Source organism: Notechis scutatus, chromosome 2 (assembly GCF_049901735.1).
Source record: "Notechis scutatus isolate UNSWTSFEM ecotype Mainland chromosome 2, rNotScu1.2, whole genome shotgun sequence".
NCBI classification, from domain to species: Eukaryota; Metazoa; Chordata; class Lepidosauria; order Squamata; family Elapidae; genus Notechis; species Notechis scutatus.
This window is the reverse complement of record NC_142010.1, coordinates 247172278-247191326: the sequence shown is the minus strand read 5'-3', so window position 1 is coordinate 247191326 and position 19049 is coordinate 247172278. Positions and strand designations below refer to the sequence as shown.

Sequence of the window (19049 nt, the reverse complement as noted above, 5' to 3'; positions counted from 1 at the left end):
AGTCCAGCTGCTTTCTGATTTGATGGACTTGGCAAAGCCCCCCCCCCCCCCTAGAAGGGAACTCTTTCAGGAACCCAATGTCCATCACCTTCCAACAGACAAACTGAAAGTTGGAATAATTACATTTAAAATAATTAAGGTGTTCAGGTACAGTCTTTTAAAAGCCTGCTTCTACAAAAAATGCCCATCCTACAGTACAATTTAAAGAGCTGTCGTCAGTGTACAAAAACAGAACAAGTTATATTCCTTTGAGAAGCTCCATGTTACTTCAAAATTCCTCCACAAAACTTTGGACAAAAGTTTCATTTTCAATACAGTTAACCATCAGGCCTTTGCTTTTAGTAGGTTTTTTTTTTGTCCTTCAGGGGAAAGAATAGTTGTTTGCTTTTGTTTTTAGTAAGGCTGAGCTCAGTTAACCTTCCTTCAATTTGCAGTTTCAACTCTGGAATATAAATTGAGTGTTAATTGCATTTGTGTTTTGTCTGTTCAGCTTTTGGTTACATCTACTTTAAGATTGCTCATAGTTAAGGTATTTTCTTGGCCAAATGTATTTCAGAACAAACTTTTGTTTCATCTGAGACCAAATTAGGTATTTTCCATAAGGATCAGGTCATGCTTCAATCTGATCTAACCTTTATTACAAAGATTAGTTCCCCTTTTTGCTGGAAATGTCATTATTCTCCTTTTTGTTTTAATCTCCCTCATCATAAGGAGAATTGCCATAAAGTCAGTTGAATTGTTTTAGGGCATGCTGTTTTAGCTTTAATAGGTCTGCAGAAATTTTTTGGCAGTCTGAAGGCTTCGTCAAATTCAGAGCAGAAAAGGTATGAGGGGATCTGAAAGAGCATATAATGGAGACCTATGGAGACTTGGAAGGGGGAAAAAAAGGATCATCAGTGAATGGCACATTTAGCTAGAAAGATTGTGACTTGAGCAGTTTTCCAGTGGAGGAGATTTGCAAAGTTCTCACTTGAGCATCACTGTGCACATATGATGAATATGCATCAGCAGCTTTCTGTCAATGACTTCTCCAGAAAATAACACCCTTGACACTGCTTTATCGTACTTTGGGATAGAGAGTGCTCTTTGGGTCCTCAGAAGAAAATTGATGTTTATTTCTATTCTCTTATGTCATTCAGAAGACATTTAACCAGCCTCTGATTTGCAGAAGATTTCCAGGAGTTCTATAAGGGAGGACTCTCTATGATTGTTCCCCTTCCTTAAACTCAATTAATTCTCTCTCTCTCTCTCTCTCTCTCTCTCTCTCTCTCTCTCTCTCTCTCTCTCCCTCCCTCCCTCCCTCCCTCCCTCCCTCCCTCCCCCCCCTCTCTCTTTCCCTTCTGCTTGCAATCAGTCTGGTATTCTAACAACCGGCACTCTCTTTCCTAGTTCATAAACTTTTCTTGCCTACATTACACACAGAAAGCAGATCCACACACAACAGTTTCTTCCCATCCATATTTTCGCCACATATGTGTCTTTATTTGCCTGAAATTATGGGAAGATATTAAGAGATCAAGTTGCAAAATCTGCAAAGCTACTTTTCCTGTGCTGCATTTAACAGCCTCTGAGCAGTGATGAGCTAAGGAATAGCACCCTGAAACAGTTATATTTCTTAAGGGCTTCCAATTATGCTGCTCTGTCCATTCATTCATTCATTCATTCATTCATTCATTCATTCATTCAGTTTATACATCCACCTATCTCAAAATCATGACTGGGCAGCTAATAGAGTTTTTTTTAAAAAGCACAATTAAAAATAACATAGCATTCAGTGGTTGAAGTACAAAAAAAACCCTACAACAAGAAATTAGAATAACCATCAAACAAGATTTGCCATCCATCCAAATCTTCAAGTTAAAAGGGTATAAAAGATATATTTGCTGGTTTTTTTAGGGAAAAAATGCAGGAAAAAGACCCAGAATTTTTCAATAACTAACAGAGAGTGAGATAGAATAAGTCTGAACCCTGGAGATTAGACATACTAAAAATCGCATCTGACATAATTTAATGTAATATTTAATGCAGGAAAAAGTTCATATTTTATTATAGGTTCTTACAGCTAATTCATTTTAATGAAAACAGTATTATATATAACACATAAACACTGACTGGTATGTCTAATTTTAGTCTCGTGTAATATTTTAGTGATGCACAGAGGAAAATACCTTGTAAATGTATAGGATGCTGAGGTTCTCCAGAGATTTCTTTGAATCCAGGAACCGGGATGAGGCCAAAGCTGCAACTAATGATAGACAAATCAGTCACATGCTCTGCAGAATGTCAGAACTATGGAGGAAATAAAGTCACTGTTTTGATTTCAAATTGTAGCAGGAGATGGGCAAAAAACCACTCCATTCTTAAAGCATATGGCGGTAGCTTAAGGAGATTTTCATTTTTTTCCATATAGAAAAAAATGTATCTCCAAATGTAAGTTGTCACATGTATCTGTGAATAAGTGAGCGAGCGAGTGAATATTCCTAGGATATCACTTATTCTGAAGGGGTGGTACAGTGGCCTAGAGGTGGCTGTGAGTTCGACCCTAGGGAGCGGCAGATGTTTCTCTCTCTGGGCAGGATGAGAATATATCTACTGAATATAGCTCTGCATTGGTGACAGGAAGGGCATCCGGCCAGTAGAAACTCAGCTCCATTCAGTTGCCTCGACTCCACCCCAATGTAAGGGATTACGGGGTCATTAAAAGACAAAAAAAATCACTTATTCTGAGGAGAATGCAGAAATGCAGGCAATGATTGCCACTCATTTCTCTCTAGAATCATTCCCTGATTATTCATCTGCCTCAACTGACATCTTCCTGCCATAAAAACATATGTTTTGCAAAAACAGCTACATTTAGGAATACCGTACTGCTGTTAGGTCGGAGGATTTGTCAAAGGGCACTGAATATTTACCTTTAGAAATTTTGGAATTTCAGTTGTTTAAAAACAATGCACATCAAGTATGAAATGCAAACGTGTATGCATTCAACAGCTAAGGCATTCCAGGAAGTGTTAGAAGAAAAGAGAAATGGAGATGGAAAGCAGGATACATATGATTATATTGCATCAAGAAAAACTTGCTAATATGAATGGGTGAACATTTTGTTTCTGTCTGTCTGTTTCTGCATCTTTAACTGTCATCTATATATCAAATGAATCAAAGAAATTAATTGTGTGGGCATTATATTGCAATTCTCCTAACAACCACAAAAAGGTAAAATGATCTACCAAAAAAGGGAGACCATGCTGGCTAACAGCAAAGGTTGTTTACAGAACACAATGTCAAAACTTGCTAAAGAACTGGGCATTTCATGGTATTCAGATGAGTCCACAGCATGTAGTTGATGGTGCAATTTATGTGCCATCAATTGCACATCAAGATGATGGTGCAATTGATGGCACATAACAGGCAGAACTTCAAATTGCACCATTGCAGCTCCATCTTGACCAGGGGTGGGATTCAAATTTTTTAACAACTGGTTCTGTGGGCGTGGCTTAGTTGGTGGACATGGCTTGGTGGTCATGTGACTGGCTGTGCACGGCCAACTCAATATCACTCACATCGAGGCACGCATCTCCTCGCCTGGCCTCTCATGACTGTGCGGATGCTGCAACAGTCATAAGTGTGAAAAATGGTCATAAGTCACTTTTTTCAGTGCCATTGTAACTATGAATGGTCACTCCACACAAGCAAAGTACCAGCAAAGGAGGGAAAAAAAAAACTCCAGAGAAGTTCCTGAGACAGCAAGTCTAGTCCTGCCAAGAATGTAATAAGAGTTAATGGAGAGGCAGTTTCTGTAAGCAACACCAGAATGTTTCCTACCTGCCTTCCTTACAGGATTAGGCCAGTAATTTCTTCTAACAACGGGTTCTCTGAACTGCTTAGAATGTTTACAACAGGTTCTAGCAACTGGGTGCGAACCTGTAGAATCCCACCCCTGATCTTGACTTCTTTTACAGCTATCCTGTGGACACTCCTGTTAGTATTCCAAGAAACGATATTTACAAAGAAACTTATTTTGGGAGTCCCTTACCTTCCAATGTAAATATTCACAACATAACAATTTTCCCTAATTGTACTCTTTGCCGAAGAGGACAATCTTCCTACTCTTTGAAAGAAAATCCTTTTTTTTAGGACAAGCAATGAAAAATCAACCATCACATTTTATAGCACTACTTTTGTATTTGTATATTTTTATATAGTAACAGTTATGGCATTGATCAGCTGGATAATTTTGCAAACATGTTTTACCTGTTTACACCAAAAGAGTGGAGAGGGGAGGATGCTACTAGGGAGAAGCAAAGATTTTGTATTTTCTGTAATTTCAGAAAGTGTGAAATGTAATTGTCTTACAATTTATTTTGAAGACTTTAGGGTATACATAAAGAGCTGGAAATATACATTAAATGATATTTTCTTGGCTTGGAAAGTGTTTCAATCTCTTAAACTATTTTTTTAAATTTATTTATTTGTTTGTCAAACATGTACAAAATAGCTGGTATAAGTATGAACACAAACATGAACAAAGGAAGTAAATACAAATAAATGGGGACAGTAAAACAGGGAGAGTAGGCACCAATGGTGGGATTCTACCAGTTCGGTGATTGTGCACTTCATACATGCATGTGCGCATGCACCTAACACATGCATGCACAGCTTTCCAAACACCCGCTAAGGCTCTGTCAGGCCAATCACCTGAGAGAATAAAGAACAGAAAAGGGGCAGGTGGGAGGGCCAATCTGTGCTTTTCTCTTCTTTCTCCTCTCACCTGATCATTGGAGCTTTTTTTACTACCAGTTTGGCTGAACCAGGCCGAACCGGTAGCATTTCACGACTGGTAGGCACGCTGGTGCGCTTATGCACGCCCCATTTAAGGACCTCTTAGGAATGGGGTGAGGTCCATGGTAGACAGTTTGAGGTTGAAGCTGTGGGGGTTTGAAGCTGTAACCAGGGGTGGGATGCAATTTTTTTAACAACCAGTTCTGTGGGTATGGCTTAGCTGGTGGGCATGGCTTGGTGGTCATGTGACTGGCTGGGCGTGGCCAACTCAACATCACTCACATCAAGGCACGCATCTCCTCGCCTGGCCTCTCATGACTGTGGGGATGCTGCAACAGTCGTAAGTGGGAAAAATGGTCATAAGTCACTTTTTTCAGTGCCATTGTAACTTTGAATGGTCACTCCACACAAGCAAAGTGCCAGCAAAGGAGGGGGGGAAAACTCCAGAGAAGTTCCAGAGACAGGAAGTCTAGTCCTGCCAAGAATGGAATAAGGGTTAGCAGTTTCTGTAAGCAACGCCAGAATGTTTCCTTCCTGCCTTCCTTACAGGATTAGGCCAGTAATTTCTTCTAACAACCGGTTCTCCGAACTGCTTAGAATGTTAACAACTGGTTCTAGAGAATAGGTGCAAACCTGTAGAATCCCACCCCTGGCTGTAACAACAGATTTGGGTACAGCATTCCAGGTGTTCACCACTCTGTTGCTGAAGTTGTATTTTCTGCAATCGAGTTTGGAGTGGTTTACCTTGAGTTTGTATCGATTGTTTGCCTATATATTGTTGTGGTTGAAGTATTCTATTGCTGTTACTTCCATTCTCTTTATAAGCCTAAGTACATCAAAAAAAAAAAAAATCTCCTGGATGAGCTGCAGGTCCAGGTGCTCTACTATTTCTTCTCACACAATGGCTAATGTGATACATTTGGGAATCTCAGAAATCTGAGCTGATCTCTGTCCATTGTGTCTTCTCTGCAGTGTTTCAATTATGATTCAAGAAGCGGTAAACTGACATCAATATTAGCAGCCACTGAGTGCCTGATCATCTAGGAACCTGTCCACATTCCAGATTGGCTGACACAACCAAAGTTATGATAGTGAATTCCACAGTATGTGTGGTGTGAAAATGTTCTGCCCTGCTGGTCCTCCCAAACCTCCTTGTGTTTACTTTTCAAGAATGACCTTGTGCAAACTGCTTGATAGGTGTTAGAGCAGGGGTGCTAAACTCAAGGTGCGTGAGCCAAATCCAGCCCATGGGGTGCTTAGATCTGGCCTGTGGGCCCACCCTGGAAACAGAGAAGGACCAGCCCACGGTGCCTCTGCCAGTGAAAAAGGAGCTCGCGAGGACCATGGGCTCAGTTTTCGCTGGCAGAGGATTGCAGGAGGCCGTCGCAGCTGAAAACAGAACTCAGGAGCCCATTTTCACTGGCAGTGCTCAGGCCACCCCTGGCACCTCCGACACAAGTGACATTGAGCTGACCAAGTCCACCCCAGCCACACCCACCCAGCCCCCTAAGGTCAAACACACCCCTAATGCGTTCCTCAATGAAATTGACACCCCTATGTTAGAGGATGGGATGGGGTGGAATTGACATCTACATTATACCACACATAGTTTATATACTTCTAAGACATTTTCCTTTCTCATTCCCAGCTAAAGCACCTCAATTATATCTGTCTTCTGAATGGGATATTGCTGCAGCTCTCCCCTATTCATTTCAGTCCCTCCTATTTATTTATTTATTTATTTATTTGCCTATTTTCTTCTTGTGTAAGTAGAAAATGTCTTTTTAAGAAGATGCAACCCGAACTACACACAATAGCCTGGTCTCAGCACAGATTTATAGAGCACTATTATATTATTTTCCCATTCCATTTTCAATTTCATTCCAATTGCAAACATGTAATTTTGTTGTCCTTTATAGCAGCTGCATTCTGGATTGGTATTTTTCATCTGACTGTCTACTATAGTGTAGATTTAAAGTCATTGTCCACTCAGATCCCATTAATATATAGGTATCAGTCTGGGGAGGAAATCCAGACAAGAAGCATGCTCATAAATACTAGCTCTACTTTACTGTAACAGACTCTTGCAGTTCTGAATGTACATCATTCCTCCTTCCTGTTTACAGGTCCAAGAAAATAGGGAATGTCCCTTCTAGTTGTGGAATTCTGGGAGTTGAAGTCCACAAATCTTAAAGTTGCTGACATTGAGAAATATGGACCGATTTACTCTGTTTTCTTTGAGAGCTCTGTTTTTAAAAATCTATGCATAAGATCTCTGTTGGGTTACTCTTGTTTACATGGTTGACCCTCAAAGAAAAATCTGAAAGGTTAGAAGAGGCAAGGTATTTTCATAAAGCTTTTCGTTGTTTGGAAATTTGTTCTTTTAAAAGTCAAATTAAACTTTTGAAAGGGGGGTATCTAGTCAGATGCAATCATGCAGAAATACCCCACAAAAGTCTTATGAGGCTGTCCACAATTTACATAAATAAATAGCCATTTTTATTAACCTAGAAAAATAATAAAAATTGGAGCATGATACCTTAAACACCTGAAAGAGCCATTTTTCAGTTGCTTCTGGAAAAAAAGTTAAAGAAGGAACTCACCTTTTGTTGAAAAATACAGCATTCTGATTTGTCAGTTTGATTTTGAAATAAATTCCAGGCACTATGAGGCTTAAGTTCAATGGACTCTGATAAGCTGTTCCAGGGCTCTAATAATTTAGGATATCTAGAAACAGTCTTGTTGCCATATTTTCCCTGAGCCTGGTTGAAATTGTCCATTCCTATTAGAATATTTATTTTCCATATGCTTTTCTAAGTTAGTGTTCTGTTTGTAAAGTCAGCTTTGATTTCTTGGATGGGGTTGGCAGGGTATAGTATGACCACAGAAGTAATTTGTCTGAAGAAATTAATATGGACACCCCTATGTCAGGGTTCCAGCAATTACCCCAATTAAATCATGAGTCTCGAGCCAAACTTCCAAAACTTCAAAGGATTTATTAAGAATTAACATGTCCGGCATTGCCTGGGTGTAGCCGACTCTGAGACACATAATTCATTGTCACCCTTGACCCTGGTTTTCTCCCCCATCCCCTCGGTGTATCATAATTCATATTCTCCAATGAGACACATCCATAGCCAAGAGTCATCAATCATGTTCTCCAGTTAGAATTTTGTGTGGCAGAAAATTAAGTCACCTAGTTACTATCCTTCAAAAACTATTTATGGAATGCACTTTCGATTTCCAAGCTGCTGCACTGCTCTTTCAAACCCCTTTCCCTCCTCCCTTTCTGTTGGCAACTCTAAAACGACCATAGAAATATTTTATGAGTTGACACCCTAGATATTCAGTGGAATAATTGGCTCCATTTATGAAGCTAAAACAGGACAAATCTATGAAGCATTCCCATTATGAAATATTTGTGCATAACACCCTTTAATTTTCTGAGCTTTATGGCTTCACCCTTAGGATCCTGTTTCTTGACTGGCTCCTCATTTGTTAGATTACAGTTCAAGTACAGTCTGTTCTCTGAACAGAGTTGACCGTTTTGAAACATTGATACTAACAATTGAACCCCCTTAGCACCATTGTCTCAATGCAGAGATTAATACTACTCGGTTCTATCTAATTGGTATGCTACTGGCATTTCTATGAGAAAGCTACCTGATGTGACCTTCTACAGTAGGATTTAATCCTCGACTGCTAAGGTATTACAGTTGGAGTAGATGCAATTGTTTCATCCTTGGAGGCCTCTTTTCTAACCTCTTTTACTTTCTCAGCTTCTCCAATTCAGCCTCGAATGAACTTGCTTCTTGAAAACCATGAACTCAGTGAACCAAATCATTGATCCATGACTTCTATCTTGCAGGGAGATAGACTGTTTGGTACAATAGATTGAATAACCCCTAAAACTCTCCAACGGTCTATCTAATTTACTAGTTTTTTATTTAGACAATTGGGATTTTGTAAATTAGTGGGGAAGAAAAGTTCAAATGTCCTGGCTTTTTTTGCCCTGCTGCCAATCTTGCTAGGGTGCTTAAATTCCAGGTCTATTTCACTGTAATTTATAAAGAGGTCTTGAAGAAATTTGAAACACCAAAGAAATCATTGTTTCTGCTTCGCTGATTTGAACTATACATTTGGCCAGTTCTTAGAAATGGTTTAAAAAATTCATGATTGGATTTTTGGTCCCATGGATGAATAGGATGGTCCATTTTTTCCCAAGGAAAAAAGTAAACATTTGAAGAATATGAAGTGGTTGCTGATTCTTAGTTTCTCTGCCCCTCCTCACACCCCATGGAAAAAGCTTTGTACACTCAAAGGAGTGTGGGAATCTTCACTGAGACTACTGTTCCTTTGTAGTCTTCCCTGAAACAGTGACTTGACAATGCAGCCTTTATATGGTCCTTGTCAGGGTTCCGGCGATTGTCCTAATTAAATATGAGCCTCGAGCCAAGCTTCAAAAGAATCCAAAAGATTAGGAGCAATATGCTGGCATTATCCCAGTTGAAGCTAACTCTGACACATCCTAACCCTAACCTGTGACCCTGTTTCCCCACTCCCTCCTGGTTGTGTCTTCAATCAGACTGGGCATCATCAATCACATTCTCCAATGAAGGATTTTCATGGGCAGAAGATCTGGTAGCCTAGCTACAATCTTTGTAAGATATGCATGGAATGTACTTCTGTTCCCACCCCCCCCCCGCTTATGGCAACTCGAAAACAGGCATAGGAATTCTTTACGAGTTGACAATCCTTTTAGAAGTGTTAGGAGCATTCAGGATTTTTTTGCTCTTTAAATATAAAAATGCAGAGATGAACCTAAAGATTTTCAGAAGTACTCTCTTCTCAAACCAGAATGTTGTGGAGCTCTTGATGATCTCTGATGTGCCTTGATGACGTTACCTAGTTGGAGCATGGGAAACTCCCAGCTAGACAGGAAGGAGGGTCCAAGCAGGGAACTAGCCTTGAGTCCTTGCACAGCCACAAGAAGCATAAGTCTGAGTGCCCCCTAAGTTCCATTAAATCTTATTTAGTTGTTACCTGAGAAAGCAAGTAGTCTGGGAAGATTCTTGTAATATAAGCAGAACACAATACAGTTGCTGACTGGACTTTTCATGAGCGGATCTGGTTGCTTGTAGCTGTCATTGGGTAATGAAATATCTGCAAGCAAACAACCAAGCTTGGGGGGCACCAAGAACTCCACACTTCAACCTTTAGCTACAGATATTTTTTAATTAAATCAATTTTAACTGAATATTTAATTAATTATTCAGGCATAAAACTGGCAGAACATATGGTAAAATCATTTCAATTTACACAAATCTTAATGTAGCTTCTCTTAGTAAATTGATTACACATTGGAGAATATTTCCCTTACTCTGCACCAGGAATTTATACTTCTTAAATGTACTTTTTGCTCAAGTCATCGCTCACTTAGAATTAACAATCCCATATCATTTTAGGGTCCGTCAAATTGTCTGCCTTTAGAAGAGAAGTTATGCAATTTCTGAACTTTTGTGATTGTCACAAATGCAAAATCAATCACAAACCTCAAAAATTGCCTAGTCGGCAGGCATGCAATTGTAATCTTCCTAGGTACTTCCCTTGAAAGTAGTTCCATGCAGAAAAATTAACCTATATTTTCCCACCAATTTTTATTCAGTTAAAAAGAAAACAAATTTCAAGTTTATTTAAGAAGAAGTAAATAAATAGGTTAAGTAAGAGATTTTATGCCTGAGATGGCCAAGGTTTGAGTGAACATTCCATTGCACCGGCATATCTGGCTTCTCACACTCCCATCTATGTTTTTTGAAGAGAAGTCCTGGATACCAGGATCGCTTCACTTTCTTGAAGGCTTAATTAACACATCTCTCACAAGTGCCTTACAAAACAACCATCCCTATCCTAAGAATTAAGTAGATGTCGCCTTGGGTCGTCTCATTTCTCTTGACCAGCTCTTCTAAGAGTGGTTCTGGCTTTGTGTAAGGTCAGGAAGCCCTTCTGAAGATGTCCATCACTGATGATGATCATAATGGCTTTGTAGTCATGGCAAGCAAAACATTTACTTGGAAATCATTGAAATGTCTGGATTAGAGCTAGTTTACTTGAAGAAGAAATGCAGGGTACAACTAGAAAGCAATTAGTGCCACAACGTGACTGAAAGCCTGGTATCCCACAATATGCTTTTATTGAGTAAGAACTGCAAGATTACAGAGGCAGAAACCAAACCAAATCAAATGGATGAGAAATATATATATATATATATATTCACACACTTTCAAAGGGTAAGAAAATACATTTATTAAACTTCATGACAGTATTTCTGGCAAATATTCTTAATACATGCATATTATAGGGATAAGCACTGTTGGGCTATATAGTAGCATATTAGCTTCATAATCATTCCAAAATAGTGCATTAGTGCTACATTACTTGTATAGTTTAATGTTCCCTCCTCTTTTCCTCCTTATTTATCCCTAAAGTTATTACTCGACAGATCTGCTTGGATAGCTTCACTAGGAATCATATAGCTGCTACATCGTTGTTTTGCTCATATTGATGTCTACACAACACTGGCCTCAGTCCATAGATATGTTGCACACATCTACTCAGAGGGGTTTAGCACAGCAAACACAGGAAATGGGAAAGTCCTATCGAACCCTTTTGGTTTTAAGATGCATTGCTTTAACAAAGAGTTGGAAGCAACTCATATTCAGGTATTTAAGTTTGTCCTAAAGACTTAACATGAATTTTCCTAAACTGCAAGGTGATCGTGTCTTTCAGCAATCAACTGTTAATCTGTGAGTGAACAAGGTGAAATGGAAAAAGAATTTCGGAAATGCAGTTTTGCCAGTTAAATATGTACAGTAGAATTAAGAAGAGTAGAATGATTTAACCTACATTTTAACATACCTGAGCTGTCTGGCATCAACAGGCCAGAATCAGTAGCCCATTTTATACAGACTAGAAGCAAAAAAAAAGAAATAAAATTGCTTGAGGAGGAAAATATAAGAAAGTTAAGCAACATTGAGTCTTCCAGTTGATTCAATATTACACTGGTTATTTAATATTCCAATAAGCACTGAGATTAACTTCACATTTATTATGTATTATACATTTAATATGCTGCAAGTTTTTGAATAAAAACCTTCAGATTGTATTGAGCTATAAAACAATTATATATGATACAAACATTATTTCTTTATCTACAATTAACTTCTGAAGAATGTTCCCCAAACCACACCCCACCCCCACTTCAGCACTTGCCCAGTAGAGTTCCCCCTCTACAAATCCTTCTTCTCTCTTATTTCATCTCACTGCAGGAGATTTCACATTCGCAATGAAGGCCCTCAATCAAGACCATATGACTTCATGGAAAAAACAGCAAGAAATAACAAAAATCTATGCATGCTACTATAGAGTACACAAACCACTCACCCAGACACCAAAACTGGTATCAGGTGATAAGTTTGCAAACATTCAACCAACCATTCCACAAGGACAGATCTGCTGACCCAACAAGATCTGTCTGATCTGGAAGGGAAGCGTGTACCATTTCGCGGTGGCTCTCACAGTTCTTAAAAAGCACAGAACTGTTCGGTATCCCCGCCCAGCGAACAGGAAGTTGACTCTTAACGGATCACACAATGCTACTTTCCACATGCACATTTCCAGAAAAGTGCAACAGCTGTTCATTTAACCAAGATATCATCATTCTAAAGCTGCTCCAGGAAAAAAAACAAAAAAACTTTACATCTGAACATGCCAATGATTTGGAGTCCAGTTAACCTGAAGCCTTTTTTCCAATACCAAGTATAGAAACACAAGGATTCCATGGAGAATAGTTTACTGAATTCCACTGTCACAGCCAGAATCCTCGAGTGTCCGTGATCATTAAGGGCTTGAAGCAAAATATCCATCAACATCCCTCAAGCCCTAGTGAAAGGAAGGACATTGCATAGAAGAATGCTTTTGAGAAAGATCAAAACTTTCAAAAAGCCATTTTCTAACAGAAGTCAGGTGCCTCTTTCTCTATCTTTTCTTTTTCAAGAAAAATCTTGCAAAGATATCAGGATATGGCTGTAATGGCGGCTTCCACATCCTTAATTTAGCACTTGGATGGTCATCTTAATTTATATGAATTGTCAGAAAGAAAGGCAGGCAATTCTTTCCCCTCAGATGTGCCATCCCAGTTAAGAGAATACCTAGAAGTTTGCTGTGTGAACCGACACCTTGTGCTGTGCCATTTGGTTCATCTTACTGGCCCATCTAACTGAGTGTCAGGGCCAGGAGTGGAATGAACTGCCCTTAAAAGTTAACATCAAGCATTCGAGTAAAATCCTCTTTGAAATCTTTTGATGATGCATGCTACAATATAATAATGGGCACTCAAATCCAAGATATAATGCACACTGGTGTAGTAATCCCTGCTTCTTAATTAGTAAGGGCAGTCCAATGGTTTTATGTACAATATATTTATTTAAAAACTAACTACCAGTCTATTCTATCTCCAAAGCATAGAACCAATGTTCAGCAGATCACTCCCCAGTAAATCTCTGTCTTCACATGAATAAGAAAATGCTGTTTTGCAAAGATTAGTGTAGCTTACTCTTTCTGATAAATCACTTTTATGAGGTATATCAAAGGATTACTAAAAATGAATACTCTAATTCTTCAAAAATGCAATTCCATTTTTTTTAAAAAAAGAAGTCCAACTAAAATAAAATTCACAGTCCTTTCCCTCATAGGTCAATACATAGCAACAAACATATAATGAATTAAATGTAATTATGTCCTTCAAAAAATAAATTCTTTTAAAAACAGCAAAATTACTCCCCTCCCGCCTACATGAAACACATGGCTCAATGCTGAAAGGTTCTCCGGAACCAACTGAGCAGCATTCCCATTAAAAAATAAAAAATAAACCCAAAAGAATGTTAAAATATATCTCCCTTCCCAAACTTTGACATTTTAGATACAAGGTTCTCAAAATCTCTCAGAAAAGGTAAGAATTTCAATTATGTCCTTTATGTGAGGTATAATATGGATAGTGTTCTTTATATAGATTTTTGTTTGATTTTCCAACACACTTCTCAGAAACAAGAGAACGATCTGGGCTTATGTCTAAATAATAAAGAAAATCATGCAAATTAAGGCAATATGTGTAGTACAGAGTCTGGCACCTGAAGTTCTAGAGATGCTTACAAAATTAAGCAGTATTATAAAAATAACCTGGAGCAATATAAATAAATGGAGGTCCCCTTTACTTTTCCCTTCTCCTCTTTTCCAAGATATCAAGATTAAATACCATACAGAGCAACCCTTCCCAGTCTAATAGATTTCAACACCCAGAATTCTTAACATGCTAACTAACATGTTAACCAAGGAATTCTGAGTGTTGAAATCTTGAAAGGTGCCCTGGTTGGGGAAATGTATTTATGGAAAACATTTACAGATTTGGGAATTTTTGCACATTTCAGATATGTTGGGATGGACCATTCTCTTGAAAAAGGACTTAAAGGTGCTTTATTTCCAAGACACCAGCGTTGCACTAAAGACATACACATATTAATGTCTTACTGCCTGGATACCTACATTCATTTAATCACACACACATTTCATCTTTATTAAAGTATCGAAAACGTGCAGCGCTTAGCATGGTCAGTTACTTTGGGTAGAAAAAAAAAATCTAATTCTGTCAAACTCTGGAAATCTGCAAAAGTAGTTTAAGAAAACGAAGGCCACTGTGTTAATTGTAAAAGCAACAACTCATCTTTGGACTGGAAATATTTGTTGTTACTATCAATGCAGATACCTCAACTGCTATCTCAAAAAACAGAGATTTCAAAAGGCTTACGAAAGTATAATAGTTGAGGACAAATACGATTAACATCTTTTTAAAGATGATAAATGTGGAAACTGAGTAGAGGAATCAAAGCATTAAACAAAAGCCCCATACATTAAAGGCACACTATAAATTTGACCATTTTCTGAAAACTCAAGATTAAATCAAACTTCCATCCATTTTTAATCATTTATCTTAAAATGACTTAAAATTACTATCCAAATTTAGTAAACTTGAATATAACTAAGTTGAAGATAATCTGGGAAAAATGGGACCATTCCACATTTTTCAAGAAATCTTCTGATATATTGATTTCAATAGTCCAGAAAAGAAACCAAACAGTATCCTTTGACTTGATTTTTGAAATACATGCTGCACAGAAAGTATTGAATTGCCAATTACAAAAGCTAAATTTGTTAAGCACCTCAAAGAAGTGTGCATAAATATCAATTTAATGAGTTGTGTGAAATTGCAGTCTTACATGTGCGAGAAATACACTCTAAGTGCTACGATTTGTATTAAAACTACTCCACCTCACCGTATCCCAAAGGACTTAATTTTAAATTGCTTGGTAGTATTTATCAGATTCCCAAAGCACATTTGGCTCTCTACTGTTTTCCCCTGTAAAAAGTTTGCAGGGAAATTCAGAGTTGGAGGCAACTGAGTATTGTAGTTGGCCATTCCCCAAACCAAATGGGTTTTCCCCAGAGATGATGAAGAGAAGCTGTTGGAAAGCTGATTCCAAATAGTATTTAAGCACCCTATGATTTTGGAAGACTGTAACATAAGAGTATGGATGACATAGGGAAAACATTCTGCTCTCTCTACAGTTTCTGACATGGTATATCTTTCTTCACTGTCCTCTTTCCTTGCAATTTCCTTTTCCTTTCCAGCCTCTCAGAAATCACCAAAGTCCCAATATGACACATACAGATAACAGGTAATCAGAGTTGGAAGGGACCTTGTAGGTCATCTAGTCCAACCCCCTGCCCAAGCAGGAGACCCTACACCATTTCTGACAGATGGGAGTCCAATCTCTTCTTGAAAGTCTCAAATGGCGCTCCCACAACTTCTGAGGGCAAGCTGTTCTGTGGGTTGATTGTTTTCACTGTCAGAAAGTTTCTCCTTATTTCCAGGTTGAATCTATCCTTGTTCAGTTTCCATCCATTGTCTGTCCTTGGGGTGCTTTAGAAAATAGCTTGACCCCTTCCTCTCGGTGGCAGCCCCTCAAATATTGAAACACTGCTATCATGTCTCCCCTGGTCCTTCTCTTCCCTAGACTAGCCATGCCCAGTTCCTGTAATCGTTCTTCATATGTTTTAGTCTCCAGTCCCCTAATCATCCTGGTTGCTCTTCTCTGTACTTTTTTCTAGAGTCTCAACACCTTTTTTATAGTGTGGTGACCAAAACTGGATGCAGTACTCTAGGTGTGGTCTTACTAAGGCTTTATAGTGTGGTATTAGTATACCTCACTTGATCTTGATTGTATCTCTCTGTGAATGCAACTAATCCCTATCTTCCCAATGACTTTTTCTCCCTTCTCTCAGCCACTGCTGCCACCAGTGGGCCTATGTCCTTTTCTTTCTCCCATGACATGCTGATGTCGTGGCTTTTTCCCTGTGTCCTCCAACTGTTTTTTGCTCAAAAACAAAACAAACATTTGCTTAAGTCCATGCATTCAAAACGTGCATGTTTTCAGTTGGGACACAAATCTCACAAAATGAGCTCTCCCGCATATAGAATAATGTGCGTATGGAACATTTTGCACATCTCTGCGGCACAGTCTCGTTCATCCATCTCTTTCTGAAAGAGACATAGTTGGGCCGTTGGGTGTTCCTAAAAACCAAATATCCAGTAGGATGCCTAGATCCACATCAGTGCTAGGAAGTGGGATGTCAGGAAGACAGTTAATAATCTCTCTGGTTTAAGGTGAGGACATAGCACACATTGTATTCTATTTTTTTTTTTTTTAAGTATGGAAAAATAAAATTTATTGAAAAAATATGCTAGAAGTCCAACATTTATCTATACCTGACTAAGCTTTAAAATCAGTGTTACACTTGTGTGGTATCCTGAGTCAAAATTATTGTATATACATGCATATAGCAGGCTCATAAACATAACACTGCAAGCTTTGATTGGCAAGCTCTACTGGAATTAAAAAGGAACCAACTGCCTTAAACAATGGCTCTCCAAAGCAGCTGGAAATCTAATGCCATAAAACCGTCAGCAGCACTACTATAATGTTTTGTCATCATCATCTTTTCATGATCCCATAATCCCTTGCGGGATGGAGTCTGGGCAACTGAACGAAGCTGAGTGTTTACAAGCCGGATGCCTTTCCTGTTGCCAATGCAGAGGTGTTTTTTTTTTCAGCAGATATATTCTCAGTGCGCCCAAAGAGAGAAATATCTGCCTCTACCTAGGATTGAACTCACAGCCTCCTGATTGTGAGGCGAGAGTTCCACCTCTAGGCCACCGCACAACTCATTACTGTAGTGTTGGATGCTGTAGCATTTTCTTGTGATCTCATAACGTTTTGGTGACTGGGACTTTCAGCGTCTGGATGGAACTTGTAGTGTATGGGTCCTGTAGTGTTTGGCTCCTTTAACATCCATCTGCTGCATTTTTAAGCAATAAGATCCTGTCACAAAGGCTGACCTAAATATACTTTCTTGAAATTTAAGCATATTCTTGATTAGACAACGAAGTCCTAACCCTGAACACCCCTGCATATATGTATCCCTTTGAGGCTTAATAGACATATGGATACCTGCAGAAATAAATTTTGCTTCTATTTGCTTATGTTTCCTCTGGCATACTCAGAATAGGAAGTCATAAATATAGTCACAAATAAGGAACATTGAATCTGACTGTCAGCATTGGGCCAGGGTGGGGTAAAAGGAAGACTGTTGAAAGGTAGTTGCAGACCAGTTGCTGCTCTTTGGTGTTAGAACTACCTTCCCTGAAATGTTGTGAATTAGCATCTCTACCAGTTATAAAATGTCCACTGTATCTTTCAACTTAGCCGAAATAAAACAATCAACGCTCTGAGATAGTACTTCCAAAACTGTTCCAAGCAAACAGCTATTTCCAGGGCAACCATGTCTTACTCATTTGATTTGGTGTGAAATATGTTAGCAAAAGACCATCCTGAGTTAATAGCTTTGGGAGAATCATCATCGTCATCATCTTTCGGAGGAATCAAAAACTGCCGAGAATTAATTGAACAAGGGCTCCCAAATGAGACATTTTCTGTGGATTCTGGAGAATCTGGACCGCCTGTATTCCAGGAGGATGCATTCACTTGTGGTCTATAGCCTGCACCCTTGTCTGAGTCCTCTTCTGTCACTGATGTTTCCTCCAATTGTCTGAAATTATTAATTGCGAGTTGCATTTGTGGTTTATAACCTGCTGAAACCACACAATCAGCTTCTAATTCTTCATTTGGTTTCACTGGAGCTGAATACATTGACTGGACATCAATATAAACAACCTGGGAAGACACCGTAGATTCATCCTCTGGTGGATTAGATATGACTTCCTCAATGATGGGTGGACAATAGGAAACCACAACGTGGCTTCCTGATTCAGACTCCAAGCCATCTTCAGGAGGGTCTTCCATAACAGGTGATGTAATGGCCGTGTCTTCAATCTTCAGACCCTGAGACTGGGTTTCAACCACTTCGATGTTGTTGGGAGTACATGGATTCATCTCCAGGGTTTTAGAATTAGAGTTCCCCTACAATCAGAAAATAAAATAAGCTTGGTATACCCAGCCCTTGCAAATGTAAATAAACTGGATTATTTTGGAGTGGAAGGAAAATTACATCACTTTTCTTTTATTGCTGATTTGTCTTTCTTTCTTTTTTAAAAAAAAATGTTTATTACATGAATATTTTATTTTAGCTTCTGGGGCTAGAAAGAGATTCTAGAAATGTTCCAGATTTTTGTTCAATGCTGACTAAATATTGCAAATTTTACATCATCTTTACTTTACTTTATTGTCATTGAACCTCATACAGTGAAATTAAATACCATCTTCAGTGTACAATTTATGACTATGAAAATAAACACAAAAACACATCCCTCACACTCCACTTATTGAATTGAAAAATCCCTGGTATCGCATTAATATTCCATTATACAGTAGAATTCAGTAGAGTTAACTGCCCTAGGATAGAAGCTGTTTTTCAATCTATTTGTCCTTGTTTTTATTATCCTGTACTGTCTGCCAGATGGTAATAGTTCAAAAAAAGGGTGCCCAGGATGAGATGGATCTTTAAGAATGTTTTGAACTTTCTTAAGGCAGCGGGAGCTATAAAGCTGTTCCAAAGAGGGGAGAGGGCAACCAATGATCCTCTGGGCAATGATGTTAACCCTCTGGACTGCTGTCCTATCTGCCACTGTGCAATTGGCAAAG

The 19049-nt window shown here is 38.7% G+C and overlaps 1 protein-coding gene across 4 annotated transcripts in view; it reads right to left on the bottom strand.

Annotated features, from left to right (window-relative positions):
- Positions 1-15057: 15057 nt before the first annotated feature.
- The window catches only part of LIFR (LIF receptor subunit alpha), a 112834-nt gene continuing 108842 nt past the window's right edge, over positions 15058-19049 (bottom strand). For all 4 annotated transcript variants that reach the window (XM_087958497.1, XM_087958495.1, XM_026666418.2 and 1 more), the window contains exon 20: positions 15058-18368. In XM_087958497.1, coding sequence (XP_087814623.1) covers positions 17736-18368 — 633 coding nt within the window. In that variant the 3' untranslated portion in view covers positions 15058-17735. The remainder of the gene's footprint in view (positions 18369-19049) is intronic.